General features: G+C 36.5%; 1 protein-coding gene across 4 annotated transcripts in view; it reads right to left on the minus strand.

Moving 5' to 3' along the window:
* Positions 1–240: 240 nt before the first annotated feature.
* Positions 241–16,012, minus strand: part of Fgf12 (fibroblast growth factor 12) — a 557,338-nt gene continuing 541,566 nt past the window's right edge. For all 4 annotated transcript variants that reach the window (XM_060370164.1, XM_060370163.1, XM_060370165.1 and 1 more), the window contains one exon: positions 241–5,008. In XM_060370164.1, the coding sequence (XP_060226147.1) occupies positions 4,890–5,008 (119 nt within the window). In that variant the 3' untranslated portion in view covers positions 241–4,889. The remainder of the gene's footprint in view (positions 5,009–16,012) is intronic.

The following is a 16,012-nucleotide window of genomic DNA, read 5'->3' on the forward strand; positions in this document are numbered from 1 at the left end:
GACCTATAAGCTCAACCAAGTGTCATAATGAAAAAATAAATAAAAGTTATGTACTCCAGTTATTAACCCTACCAAAGCATGTGTTAGGTCACCACAGGTAGCTTTGTAGTTAGAAAATATTATTTACTTTTGACTGTTGAATAAAATTTAATTGATTTCCCATCTAGTAAGCCATATCTTTCTTTACACGACACACTTTTCAGCCACACATTTTAGCATAGACACACTAAAAGAAAAAGAGAGACTTCTTGGTGAAGTTTAATGTTTAAAAAAAAGTGCCAGTATTCTACATGCATGAATATCTCAAGGTTTTCGTTTCTTTTTACTTCAGGAATGTTGTGGTGTATAAACATTTTACAAAGCTGATCTCAAAAACAATGACTTGAATAATCTGTGCTTTAATGCAAAAACAAATATTAACTTGGTTTCTCATATAACATGTTTATTAAACATTTTAGTGTCAACCATTTATTAAGATTATAACACTTAACCTTGAAATGGAGCTAATAACATTTCTATTCATGGCTATATATTTTATATTTTAAAACGACTTTGAGTAAAATGAATGCTACTGTCATTAAATTGTGCTTGGAGCAAAGACAAAGAAACATCAGCTCGTTGGTTCCAGCTAGTAAAACTAATGATGCAATGTTCGTTACATTACTTTAATGCTATTGTAATGTGAAGTATTCTCTTTTTTGCTTTTATTTGTCATTGACGCTCAATATATCATCCTTGAACTTTAGCAATTTTCACTCAATTTGGATTTAAATCTTGATTTTAAATATGTGCTCCAAATTGTCCTAATGAAGATCAGCATTTTGCTTCCTTTGGCTATCTTAGTCATACTTTCAACCTCAGCTTGAGATTTCTACTGGGATTTAGGGCTTTCTAAGAAACATTTTAGACATTAAAGCATTATCGCTGCATCAGAGGGGATTAAAAATCACCAACGTTCTGAAGTAGTATGTGCTTTAGTATTGTTCCCACCTGTTTCTTTTTTATTATAAAGTGGCAATTTGTACTATCATTAGAAATATACATTTATATATAAAGTTTTGCATTCAAATCTCTTTATTTTGACTACCTAATGAAAGACCACAGATCAAATAAAAACTTTATATAATATATCCTCATTTCAGAAGCATATGTATATATACACATATATATTTGTAGAACAATCCACAGTTTTAATTGTGATTCTGGCTTTAAAAAATGCTATTTACAATCTATGACAGAGTAATAACCTCAGCCTTTGATGGCATTAAAATGAGCAGGGAATTTTTAATTTTGACTGTGTCTCATCTTGTGCAGGGGAAATCAAGCATTGTCATGGAAAACCTTCTCAAAAGCAAGGACTTGTACACTAAGCCACGAGGTGTGGGGGTAGATTTTTCATTTTTGGGCCTATGTTTTAAAACATAAATCACTGTTAAAGTAATCATGATTCTTCACTAAGCAACTAGGGGTCCCAGATTGGACCTAAAGACCATTTAATACACAACAACCAAGCTACACTTTCACCCTTTCTTTTTGTTTCAATAATCTCAACACGTCTCTGTGCATGACAGAATCACCAAATAAAAAGTAACATCTAGCAACAGTACCGCCATTTTCTTAGGTAGAAGAGTTATTTTTTATAAATTTTATAAATTTCTGGATTCAAATGAGGCCCATAAAGAGTCATATTATATCATTGTCTACGCACTGTCCCAATCTATCATGGCTAAGAAAAAAATGTCTTATGAACTTCATATATGTAATTCAAAAGCAAAACTATCACTGTGATCAAGAAAAGGATGGCTTACTGTGTTCCAGTCTCCTGAAGCACAAGGTCTCTAAGTCAGCAGATGGAACTTCAGCACCATTTGTTTCTAGACCTCAAACATCTAGCTAAAGTATCAAGTAAAGAATATTGACCAGTGAGCCATTTTGTGAGAATCACAGAAGTTTTGTTTCCATTGTCAAGCCCATTCAAAAGCAAAAGGGCTCCCACAGTTCTGCACTACAGTCCTTTCTTGGGACTATCCCCTTCCATTGTTTTAGAGACAACAAAAAGCAAACCCTTACCACAATCAAAGAACAGGTGAGAGATGAGTTGTATGAGTTTCTATGTTGCCAGAAAATTGAACAAAGACTATCACAGTGAAGAAATATTACTTGGAATAAAGCTGAAAAACAATCATTGAAACTGACTCATTTTTTAAAGGAAATTGAATAATTACATATTTATATTTCTTCATGCATTTTAAAGGTTAAAACAGTAAATATTGGTTCTAGTTATGATTTCAATGTACTTAAAAAGCAACCAGAGAGTGAGCAAATGTCCACCCTGTGCTCTCTAAACCACATTTTTCAGGTTTATGAATAAAAGGAATGTGAGGCTTTCAATTATTTTTTCTCAAAATCAGGTGTAAATAAAGGAAAGTTAATTTCCAAAGCACATCTACATTTCCTTAATATGATGTGGAGGAAAAACTAGAGACAAATTGAGTGATTCAAAAGATCTCTTTTAAATATTGACAGGATAGGGACAAAGGTGTTCCGGATGATGAATGATGGACAACCACTAAAAATAGAGAAGGGACTTTATTAGAGATTAGTATCAGTATATTTTCATGAATAACGAGATTAAATTTCTATCATTATAAATGAGATGGGCATCTGTGATTTCCATCAATTACATTTCTTGTGAACCCTCACCTACATTATGGTTAAGTAAACACATCACCTTAAAAACTCCAGGCACTTCCCTCTAAAGGAGCCCATGACGCATTTTGTTGAAGCCTCATTATTTTTTTTTTCAATGAAAATAAGGCTTTGTGCTTGGGATTTGTTTGGTCCTGGAAGTGACAGGTATATGTATAATCAAGTTGGATCAAGAGTGACAATGAATACAACTTCTGAATTTGTATCTTTACATGGTTATTCTTTTCCTAACATTCCTATATATATTTAAAAAAATCTGACACTTTCCATGTATTCTGATTTAAAATATTTCCAAAAGCCTTGTCTCTGTGCATAAACTCTATTCTTCCTATATTTATGGGAAAACTCCTCCAGCACATTTTCTGCCACCCTCCAGAGAACATAAATAGGATACTTGATAGAACAAGAATCACATTAAAGAATAATGATTGTGTAGAGTGGAGACACTACATTAACCTCGAAAGAATACAGCAACCAATGGGAAAGTTTGAGGTGAGGGCGTAGATCTTCTGCAAAATATGTATTTTAGGGAGGCATAGTTGGGACAATACATGCTGGACAGTAGAGGTATAGGAGAAGTCACATGCTAAGTCTTCTCACTATGATATCCATAAATCTGCAAACATTCTTAACATTCTGGTTTGGTTTGTTTTAATTTGGATGTCTCTACACCATTGCTGGTTTCCAGGGCTGAGTAGATGTAGTAATTCCAATGCCATGGTATAGCTTCATATCTTTGCTAATGTTTTTTAGTACTTCAGTGTTCCTAACTGTGTTTGCTTGCTTTCACTTGGAGGTTGTTTTTTTGTTTTGTTTTGTTGTTTTTTTTTTTCTGTACAAACCCACCCACAAAGCCCTATCTATTGGAATCAAAGCTGTCAGTTCCACATTTTTTTCCTCTCCCTGTCTCTTGAAATGTCCATGTTTGACTAGTTACCTTCTGTTTTTCTAGAACATAGAATTATTGCAAACTGGGCTTATCTGTGTGGATAACCCCAGCAAACAAGCCACTGTCTTCATAGATGATAAGTAATGAATTTCACAGCCATGCACTCCAAATTTCTCATAGAGTTTGGAAAACAATCTACAAGCAAAATTCTGGCAATGTAAAAAATGCAATTTAAATTTGCTTTGACTCTATGTCTCAGACTTATTTCCTTCTGTAAAACCCGTCTTCCTTCTCTCCTGTTGCAAATTATGGTAAAAACAAAACAAAAAGCAACAAACACAAAACAACCAACTTTTTTTTGACATCTAGACACACATGTACACACTCAAAGATACCCACAAATAAACACTAAGACTGAATCGAGAAAGCAAGGAGCCTGTGCTTCTTCACCAGGTGTAGAGGATTCCCTAAGTTTCCTCAGTAACACAATAAAAGCCTTTTTTTACTAAATGTCTAAAAAAATAATGAAATCCCAGATCACTACCTAGATAAAAATATAACATTCTCATTGAAGAATGTGAAACTCTTTAGAAAGGAATTAAATCAGCTGATGTGATTAAATTCAACACAAAAATTTCCTTTACTAAAATAAAAAAATATTATCATCATCAAGAATAACATTTAAAACTTTTCTTCATGCTAAATGGCCCCTAGCTATATGTCTGATAGACATTAAAAGAATATAATTTTGACATCTTCAATTTCATGATTAAAATAATATCCTAGAAGCAGGATGTAGTTGTGTACAACTTTCAGAAGTCTAAAGAAATACAAAGATGAAACAAAACTGCACATCACAGAATTCTCTAGAACTTAAAAGAATTTACAGTTCAACAACAGTTTTAGTGGCTTTCTCAAAACCTTTCCATTCACTCAGTGACTGCATTTTGTTTGCATTATAGTCGTGTCTTCATTACAATTAGCCCTCTGTTAATAACAACACAGTTAAATTTAATGTTTGTGGAGTCCTGATTTATTTTTTTTCCTTTTCTTTTATGTGCAATAATTTTTATGCATGTGAATTTTCTACCACATTGCAACAGGCAAGCTTTGGTTCAATTTTCTTGTCCTACACAAAGGAAGATTTTGAGTGCAGAATCTCAGCTACTAAGTCCTGTGATGCTGTTTTATTTTATTTTTTCTCTTGTTGGGTGAATTTATTGGAGAAAATGGGAAAAGGGAGGAGAGAAGAAGGGAGAGGGAGGAGAGGGACGATAAGACAAGTTCTCAGCTATGTAGAATCTTGATTCACGACTTTGCCTCCATTCATGGTGGGTGTTCCCGAACTTTTCCTTGAACGTCCTTGCTTTTCTCCAATTTCATGTAGTGATGGTTCTCTGTACATACACACTGTAAAGCAAAATGACAAAAATTACTTATGCTGATTAACAAAAACTTGGCTTCAATGAACTTCTCAGATTTGACTTTAGAAGATTCTTCGCTGTCATCACCAGTTCTTCTCCCAAATGTGAAGTGTTAGGGATAAATATCCTCAGTAGCTATACATGGTTCTTTGTGCTTCAGTTAGGCACAATCACCACATGCATGCCAGTTGTTCCTGTTCTGTGGGCTATAGCTTGAATCTATATAGTCTCCTAATGTATGTAACAGGATGTTTACTGAAAGGAGAAATCATAATTGCAGTATTTAAAAGTAAACATACTTTGCATTCTAGTCCATATTCTGAAGCCTAGTTTCTGGAGGAGGATATTTCTTGACACGCTTCTAGTTTACCCCGTACAAAAATTATACCATTGCTATGGCTATGAATTTTTAGCTCTAATGTTTAGAGCATCCTTCATCAGAAGGCAGATTTGGATGCAGATAGAGAAGTAGAAAAATATCAACATGTTTCCCTAATTGGCCCATACTTCCTTCACCCAAATCAAGGAACAGAGCCCTCTCTGTAGCTACTTTCCAATAGGAAAGGTAGGTTATTCAATGTAGAATTAAGTCCATATCCTCTCTTCTTTGTCTTGCTCTAAGGTTATCATCTATGAGCTATCATGGCTGTTTTTCAGTCATGGTTAGAATGAATAGGTTTTCCAATGCATAGCTATTATTACAAGATAAATCATCATAGTGAGTCCTTTAGCCTCACTGGTTTGTTATTATAATAGAGATAAATAGGCATATTTCACTTAAGTATCAGGAGCTACTTTATTTTTTTTAAATAAGAACAAATACATACCCTCTGTCTAATCTGTCTATCATCAACACAATGATCCAATAATTTGAATGTTGTTTCCGACATCAGATAGTTTCCTCTGCTGGGTATGAATGGGAAATAGAATATCTTCAGGAGGTATACTATTTGATCCACAGGCTAACTCAGCTGCTTACTGAGGGTCTCAACTAGGAAACACTTTTTTTTTTAGGATTTTTGTGCTTTTATAATTTTTATTTTTTATATTAATTACAGTTTATTCACTTTGTATCCCAGCTGTGGACCCCTCCCCAATTCCCTCCCAATCCCACCCTCCCTCTTCTTCTCCTATGCCTCTCCCCCAGTCCACTGATAGGGGAGGTCTTCCTCCCCTTCCTTCTGATCCTAGTCTATCAGGTCTCATCAGGAGTGGCTGCATTGTCTTCCTCTGTGGCCTGGTAAGGCTGCTCCCCCCCCTCTCCGCTCAGGGGGAGGTGAATGAAGTAGGAAACAAAAGCAGCGTACTAATGAGCTAAATATTGGCTAGAAATTTGAACAAAAACCTAGCCAGAGCATGGCTAATAAATTCTGATAGTGGGGTTCAATCCACCCCTTTCATTGAGTATACCTGTGAAGACCAAAAGATGGCCACAAAATTAACTCTATGAGAATGGAAAACAACAAAACTAGGCAGATTATGAAGGAAAGATTTTTAAAATTGGTATGAAACTCATGCTTGAAATATGGGTCTTAGTCAAGTAGCTATAGTCTGCTAAAGGCAACATGCTGGTAGAAATCTGGCAATTTCCTGGGCATATATACACACCAGAAGAAAAAGAAAACAGGAAACAAGTTAGGAGCTTCCCACAGAGGGCCTCTGAAAGGCTCTGCCCTGCAGACTATCAAAGCAGATGTTGAGACTTATGGCCAAACTTTGGGCAGAATGCAGGGAATCTTGTGAAAGAAACGGGAAATAATAGTAAGATCTGCAAAGGACAGGAGGTCCACAAGGAGAAAAACATAACCAAAAAATTTGAGCACAGGGGTCTTTCCTGAGACTCATACTCCTACCAAGTACCATGCATGGAGATAACCTAGAACCCCTGCACAGATGTAGCCCATGGCACTTCAGTGTCCAAGTGGGTTCCATAGTAATGGGAACAGAGACTGCTTGTGACATGAACTGATTGGCCTGCTCTTTGATCATCTCCCCCTGAGGGGGGAGCAGCCTTACCAGGCCACAGAGGAAGACAATGCAGACACTCATGATGAGACTTAACAGACTAGGATCAGAAGGAAGAAAAAGAAACCCTCGGACACACTTTTATGACTGAAGAAAAATGGCATTTTTATCAGCATGAACAGAGAGAAAATATTTGAAATGATCAAAGAAAAAAAAACCACAGTATTCATTAAGATTCTATATAATACAGGGGCTTTTCCTGAGACTGCTACTCCAACCAAAGACCATGCATGGAGATAACCTAAGACCCCTGCACAGATGCAGCCTATGGCAGTTCAGTATCCAAGTGGGTTCCATTGTAATAGGAACAGGAACTGTCTCTGACATGAACTGATTGGCCTGCTCTTTAAATACCTCCCCCTAAGGGGAAGCAGCATTACCAGGCCACAGAAGAAGACAATGCAGCCACTCCTGATGAGACCTAATTGACTAGGATCAGAAGGAAGGAAAAGAAGTCCATCAGTGGACTTGGGGAGGAGGGTGGAGGACTTGCATGCAGAGGGTGAAGGAAGGGAAGGATTGGGAAGGGAGGAGGGAAGGAAACACAGGGGTTTCCTGTAAAATGCAATTAATAAAGAATTTTTAAAAAAGATTCTATATAATATGTTTTAGAGAACGCAGTATAAACTGTTCTGGCCAAAGCCATTCCACCACATCCGACACATACATTAAAATATATAAACATGGCTCTTATAGTACTAGTTCAATGAAAAAAAAATCTTCCAATGCATTCGGTAGTGTGCAGTACTGTGCATTGATACCACGTAGGCGTGTGTTACTATGCGACTTATGAGTAATTAGTTCTATAGTGGGTTTGAGACTCTTCATTTTTAATTAGCTTACAGATGATGCTAATACTGGTGAAATGCAATACACATTCTCTGAGTAGTACAGGATAGGACTGTGAAATATGTTCATTCAATGTTTTATGCAACAGTATCACAGATGTATTTTAGAATGATGTTTTTAAATATTTCAATTATTGACACAAATACTTCTAATATCTCAAAATGCTATTTGTTGAAGTAGGACCGTGCAGTCCTAGTAGGTTATGTGTTAATAGCTCAGAGAGTTGATTCTGGTGTTTTCTAATGATGCAAATGGGTAAATCAAATTCCTGTCTTTAGCAAAAACAACAAAAAGAATGATGGAAAATTCTTATAGAATAGCCAAGTAGATTCTTAAAATCCCTCAAGTGTACTAGCTCTTAATTGCATTTCTGTTATGAGGCAAGTAGAGCATTCTATCAAACCTCCAAGGTGAAAGCAAACTTTCATTTGTGCATAATATATCCACTTATCTATAACTGACTAACACACAGGGAAACTCAAAGGTAATGAGGCGATTCCACTGAAAAGCAATTCACAGAATGCCATGGAGCAGTTTTCAGAATCCTGTCACCTAATCAACTATGAAAACCCACAATCTTTGGGCTCCAGCAGAGATCACTAAATTATAATCTCCATGGATGAAAAAAAAACAAAACTTTTGTTTGTAAATACAGAGAAAATGTACTGGGCCACAGATTATTTCAACATCATCTTAGGGAATACTTGAAGGGCAATACTGCCTGATTACCCTTATATAATGTACTTGCATAATTACATTTTCTATAATTCCAATATCCCTTCTCTTCTCATTATATTGATTCTACCCAAGTGATATATTTGGTCTTTTATTTTTATGTATTTACTATTTCTCATACATACCAAAACTACTTCAAGTGTGAACACACAAATATTAGCACTAGAATGTATGCTGCAGACAAATTTTCCAATAATTGAACCTTACTATCCATTTCTGAAATTGAATCTGCAAAGAAATGTTCAAACTGACTTGTGGAATTTTACAGTTGATAAAAGTAAAGCTCACAAATGCCACAGCAGGTGTACTTCTCTTTTAGGGTAATTCAATCAGTACCCTCATTATATCCCAATAAATCGAACAATAAAATTCAGAGCTTTAATAAACAAAATGATTAACAGGATTGTTTTCCAATTCACTGAAAGAAACTGTCTTTCATTCACCCAATGAATAAAATATGCATTTCCTTTCCTACATTGCTGCTTACCAAGTGAATTTGTATGATAAGACAAAGCAAAGTCAGGTAGTTCTAGGAAGTGCATGGAGCTGGAGAAAGAGGAAAGAAGGAGGGGGATAAGACATGGAAGAAAAGAGAAAGGATAAGAGGAAGGGAGGGAAGTAGGGAAGGAGGAAAGAAAGGAGAGAGGATGGGAGACGGAGAGTTTTATTAAGCCAATTCCTTTTCTATTATCCTTTATAAGTCCTGAAATTCAGCAAAACATCAAACTTCAGAAGGTAACAAGTAAGGGAATATAGATCTCAATCAAATTTAAGGACTAAAATTACTTTACAGAGAAGAATTCAATTCAATTACAGAGTACAGAAAAGGACAGGGAAAGGACAAGCTTGTGATAACAGTCGCCTCCAATAGCTGTGATAATTCTCTATCTCAATACTTAAGAATAAATGATGGAACAATTTAAGAAGTGACTAAGCACACAGTGTCCAACAAATACACTGTAAGTCAAAATGTAACCTGTTAATCCTACCAATAAATCTGTCATTTCAATGTATTCAAAGCCATTTTAAATTGACCTTCTCATTTATTAATTTGAATAATGCTATGATTCTCATAGGTCAGAAATTATCTTCATTTTTTAAAGATAAAGAAAGTAAGTGACTTCTCTAGTTTCTGGGATGAGTAGTGGCAGAGCCAGGATGAGATTGTCTAGTTAGGAGTTTTGGTCAAAACAAGATTCAATGAGTTAATATTAGATAATGTTTACATTATGGTGGTCAGATTTTTGTTAATATTTAAGCTTGTCTTACTTTTACTAAATATTGCTACTGTGGTCAAGAAATGGTTCTGAAAACATATACTTCATGGATATGCTAATATAGAGTAAGAAGAAACTAAAAAGTATTGATGGGTATGTGGAGACATTAGAACCCTTATGTGTTGTTCAGAATGTGAGAGTAACAACTATGAGAAATGATTGTTTTTTTTAATTAAATTTTATATTAATTACAGTTTATTCACTTGTATCCCACCTGTAGCCCCTTCCCTCATTCCCTCTCAATCCCACCACCCCTTCCTCATCTCCTCCCATACCCCTCTCCAAGTCCACTGATAGGGAAGGTCCTCCTCCCATTCCATCTGACCTTAACTTATCAGGTCTCATCAGGACTGGCTGCAATGTACTGGCAAGGCTGCTCCCCCCTCAAGGGGAGGCAGTCAAAGAGCCAGCCACCGAGTTCATGTCATAGACAGTCCCTCTTCCCCTTACTTAGGGAACCTACTTGGAGACTGAGCTGTCATGGGCTACATCTGAGCAGGGGTTCTAGTTTATATCTATGAATGGTCCTTGGTTGTAATATCAGTCTCAGAAAAGACCCCTGTGCCCAGATTTTTTTATTGTGTTGCTCTCCCTGTGGATATCCTGTCCTTTCCAGATCTTGCTATCTCCCCCTTCTTTCATAAGATTCCCTGCACTCTGAGAAGTGATGATTGTTAAGACAGTTACACACAAGATTACCAAAGCATCCAACACCTGCTCTTCTGGAGATGTAACAAAAAAGAAAAGGAAAAGAAAAAGTCACTTGAACATATTTTTGAACACCAATGATTACAGCCACATTACTTAGAATAGCCAAAGGATGAAGTAACCATTGGCAGAATGACTGAATATAATGTGATACATATTCAAACATATTCAATGTTGATTAAGTTTCAAATGAACATTAGTACATGTCACAGTATGGATGAACATTGAAGAAATGGCAGCAAGCCAAATAAGCTAGCTCACAGGGGCCAAATATTACATGAATCACTATGAGAAAACTAAAGTATTGGTAAGCATGAAGACAAAGTGGAATTGTTGTAAAGGTCGGGGAGGAGAGATGATGGACAATTAAGGCTTAAAAGGTGTAGAAATTCAGCTTTGTGGAATGAAAACAGTTATGGTGATGGCTTCTAAAGTCCGGATAAACGTTAACAGCACTAACATGTACACTTTAAATGACTGACATATTTTTTTTATATTTTTCACAATTAAAAACATCCTGACTACGCTGAGATTAAGTAATAGATAAAGAAGAAGTAACTATATGATGGTTCAGCAGTTAAGAACACTTAACTGTTCTTGTAGATTCAGTTCTCAGCACCCACACCATGATTCAGAAACATCTGTAACCCCAGTTCCAGTGAATCTGACATTCTCTTCTGACCCTTTCATCCCCCGGCATGTGCACAGTACAATGCACTTGCATGCATGCTGACAGAACACTCAAACACATTAAATAAAGGAAATAAAGAGATTTCCTGTTAGCAGAGGTATAGTCAATCTCTCTCAGTACTCAAAAATATTGAGGTATAACCTAAAGAATATAGGCTTGGGAAGCGGATTCAAGGATTCAGTAAGAAATTACAGAACTGCCCTGCTTATGGAGTATCAGTTTAGCCACACGATGTTATAAACAATTAAAGTGTAAACAGGCTGCTCTGGACATGCTGTGAAAATAAACATGAACACAGGATGGAATCACATAGGAAAGGTGGTGTGGGAAAAAGTGACCTAGGGCTAACACGTCCCAGACCTTCTCAAATTTCATCCCTAATAACTGGAAACTTTGATCACTATATATAAAAAGGCACCAGTCTAATTTTTGATACTAAATGAAAATTATATAATATGTCCATCATCAAATACACAAGTATCTAGAAATTTTTAATTATTCAGTCTTTTTTTTTTATCAGACATGTTTACATGTACTCGGCATGAATTCAGCCGGTCAGTTTAGTCAAGAAAAATCAGTCAGAAATGAACCTCACAGTTTGGTTTTCAGAAGAAACCCATTTAAAAGTGTTTATGAATTGTTTAGTTCCTAGAAAATACAATTTTGGAATCACAGAAGCAAATCTAAGTCATTATCCATTACTCCTCTGATATCTACCTTGTATATGCTGTGCCTGCTCCAGCTTCCAATTTTGGCTGCAATTGCAATTTGTTTGTTGTTGTTGTTGTTGTGGTTGTTGTTTGCTCGAGCTAGTTAAAACATGCTTCCATTTGGAAGGAGCTTAATGTAGACCTTAAGAGCTCAAGACAAACAGTAACTGATAAACCCAGAATAATTAATCCCACATAGGAAACGACAATTATGGAGTCTATGGTTTCACACAAGCATGTGAGTTAATATATGGAGTTCCCTTGTTAATTTGTAATTATGGACCACTAAAACCAGAGTAGGAACCTAGAGCAGGCATGTCCAGGGATCTGTCTAGATGTTATTCCTAATAGTGATATAAATTATCAAACAGTTCCTAGCCCATGCCAGATTCAAGCTCTTTTTTCTCTATTAGCCAGAAAGCCCCTAGCTAGTTCAAAGTACAATCATTGTTAGGGAGAGGGCATTTCCACTGTTTTCTGTTACAGTGAGCTACTATCCTTTCAAGAACAGATCTATTTTGTTTTAGAAACTCAAACATTGTATTAAATACATTCTTATGGATATTTTTCCTGCATTCTTCCTGTTATGCATCTTAGCTTGCTTTAGGCATGAGGGTAAAAAGTCACCTTCTCTTCATTTTAACAAGAAAAATTTTCTACAAAAAGAAACAAAGCACCGTATCTTTCCTGTCTACTGAGCTTCACACCTGCTTTCACAGAAACCCAGTTCAGTGTCCTCCCTGGTGACAATTGGAAACAAAACCCATCAACTGTGTCTGCACCTGAAAGTTGTGATAATGCTTTCAATACACTTAAGTCTATCTACTGTAAGAGGGTGTTGAAGCCCCTGGAACTGGAGTCACAGACAGTTGTGAGCTGCCATGTGGGTGCTGGGACTTGAACGTGGGTCCTTTTGGAAGAACAGCCAGTGCTCTTAACTGCTGAGCCATCTCTCATTAACTCCCTAATGCCCCTTTTTTATTTCAGTAGTAATAATTTAATATGTTTGGTATGGGACCAATTATAATTACTGTATTCCTGGTTGTACCTCACACATTTTGTCAACAATTTCAATCCCCAAATTTCAAGTCTGTTCAAGGTCCTAAAAAGCAATAGCTGAATGTTTGAAACTTTTCCCCCTTACATCTGATTCCTCTCTGCTGTCCTTGATCCAGCCATTTTGTTTCTTTCTGTTCAGTAGTCAGCACAGAAAGGTGAGGGAGTGTCCTTTCTTTGTTTCTTTTTCATCCTCAGAATATTTCTGTGATAGAATGTCACTGTTCCTCTGCCATCCCTTTTGCTCCAGTGGTTTTGGACAAATTGTACAGAGAGACGATTACAGAAAGGGAGACACTTCTGTTAAGTTCCTTAGCACCAAGTTCAAATCGAAGCACATTCTTATCTCAGCTCTTTCCTTCCCTCTTTCCTCTTACTCCAAGTTATGCTTCAATTGCCTCTTCCTCTTCTTGACCTTTCTTTCCAATTACACGCTTTACTTTTCTAACTCAGTAGCAGACTGGCAGGGAGCGCCCAGCAGAGCTTTCTAAATAAAAATGAGGTAGAGGTTTGGTGTCAAAGCGTTTGTCATCATTTTTAGACTCAAGGACAAACACAGGTTCCTAAGAATAAAATTTACATCACAGGCTACCTTGAGACACAGCAAATGCTAAGGATTCCAAGTTTAAGCCTTGAATGGGAGCAGTACAAACTTGTAAGGTAGATGCTAGTAACCAGGGCGCTGGCGTCAGGAAGGTTGGCCTTTCTGCAATTGCTTGAGTGTGCACTGACCACTGCAGGGAGCTCAGAGGTTGTGAAATCACAGATGAAATGCTACATCTGGATATAAACTTTATGTAAGCTACCAAACTTGCGATTATATGGGTCATGTATTCTGCTTTCTTTTTACAGGAAGGATTGTTCTTTTGAAGGGAAGAAGCAATTAGTGTGTGCTACTGGGCTTTATGGCTTTCTAACCAACAACAAAGCAATCCTCATTAGCATGGGATCTCCATCCTCCCACATTCTTTTCTCTGGTGCCTGCATTCAAATGTGGCTATCAGAATATTCAGGTTTTCTATACCATCATCACAGGTCACACTCTCTGTCTGCAGGTTTCAATGTCCAGAAATCATTACTATTTTTTTTCCTTGAAAAAGTAGATTAAATCAGTGACTTTCTTAAACACATGCTAAAATAAAAGGCAGAAGCTGCTGTTATTTGCAATGGTGACAACTCTGAAAAACCAGGTGCCTGGTGCCACCTCAGGGTTTCCCTCCCGCTGTCACCCTTATAATAACAAACATTGGCTACTTCTATATGCCTGAGTTATAGATGTGTGTGTATGTGTGTCTTCTTATGCTTGTGAAACTTTAAGGAGACACAATTAACAGATTAGCAAAATTAAAGCTTTAAGCTATTGTCCATTTGTAACTCTGTATTAATTTTTGTACATGCTCACACACATGTGCACATGAACTTACATACACACACATTTCTCAAATGACCTAAATGAAACACTTCCGGTGTTTTCCTTCTCAGTTAAGAAATTGAAGCACAAAGTGGGTAGATTGATCAAGTATGACACATACCCAAGACAGAGTAAATATTACTCTCGATATGGCTAACACTTGCGCTCATACCCAAACTATTGAATGTATAGTAAATGAAAGACAGGGCTGAAAATTCTCAAAATGAAAACCTGATCTTCAAACACATGAGATTGTTACTCTTAGAGCCTGTGTTGTTGGTGTTCTGTTCAGGAAATTGTGTCCTGTGCCAATGAGTTCTAGCTCTTCCCCACTTTTTTTCTAACCCATTTAGTGTATCTGGTTTTATGTTTAGATCTTTAATCCACTTGGACTTTAGTTTTGTGCAGAGTGATAAATATGAATCTATTTTCATTTTTCTGCATGTAGACATCCAGTTGGACCAGCATCATTTGTTGAAGATGTTGTCTTTTTTCCATTGAATAGTTTTGGCTTCCTTGTCAAAAATCAAGTATCCATAGGTACGTTGGTTTATTTCCGGGTCTTCTATTCTGTTCCATTGATCTACCTTTCTGTTTCTATGCCAATACCATACCGTTTTTATTACTATTGCTCTGTAGTACAGCTTGAGATCAGGGATGGAGATACCTCCAGATGATCTGTTGTTGTACAGGATGGTTTTGGAAATTTTGTTTTTTTTTGTTTCTCAATATGAAGTTGAGAATTAATTTTTCTTTCAAGGTCTGTAAAGGATTGTGTTGGTAATTTGGTGGGAATTGCATTGAATCTGTAAATTGCTTTTGGTAAGATGGCCATTTTCACTATGTTAATCCTGCCAAGCCATGAGCACAGGAGATCTTTCCATCTTCTCATTTCTTTCTCCAGAGACTTGAAGGGTTTTTTTTGTTTTTTTTTTTTGTTTGTTTGTTTTTTGTTTTTTTTGTTAGAGTTACACCAAGGTATTTTATGTTATTAGTGGGTTGTTTCCCTGATCTCTTTCTCAGCCCTTTTGTCTTTTGTATACAGGAGGGCTTCTGATTTTTTTTTTAAGTTAATTTCGTATCTAGCTACTTTGCTGAAGGTGTTTATCAGGTGAAGGAGTTCCCTGGTTGAATTTTTGGGGTTGCTCATGTGTACTATCATATAATCTGTGAATAGTGAAATTTGACCTCTTTTTTTCCGATTTGTCCCCTTGATCTCTTTTACTTGTCTTATTGCTCTAGCTAGGACTTCAAGCACTATGTTGAATAGACATGGAGAGAGTGGGCAACCTTGCCTTGTCCCTGATTTCAGTGGGATTGATTTAAGTTTCTCTCCATTGAGTTTGATGTTGGTTATAGGCTTGCTGTATATTGCCTTTACTATATTTAGGTATGTGCCAAGTATCCCTGATCTCTCCAAGACTTTAAACATGAATGGGTGTTGGACTTTGTCAAATGTTTTTTCAGCGTCTAAGAAAATGATCATGTGGTTTTTCTACTTCAGTTTGTTTATATGGTGGATTACATT

Source organism: Meriones unguiculatus, chromosome 17 (genome assembly GCF_030254825.1).
Source record: "Meriones unguiculatus strain TT.TT164.6M chromosome 17, Bangor_MerUng_6.1, whole genome shotgun sequence".
NCBI lineage: Eukaryota > Metazoa > Chordata > Mammalia > Rodentia > Muridae > Meriones > Meriones unguiculatus.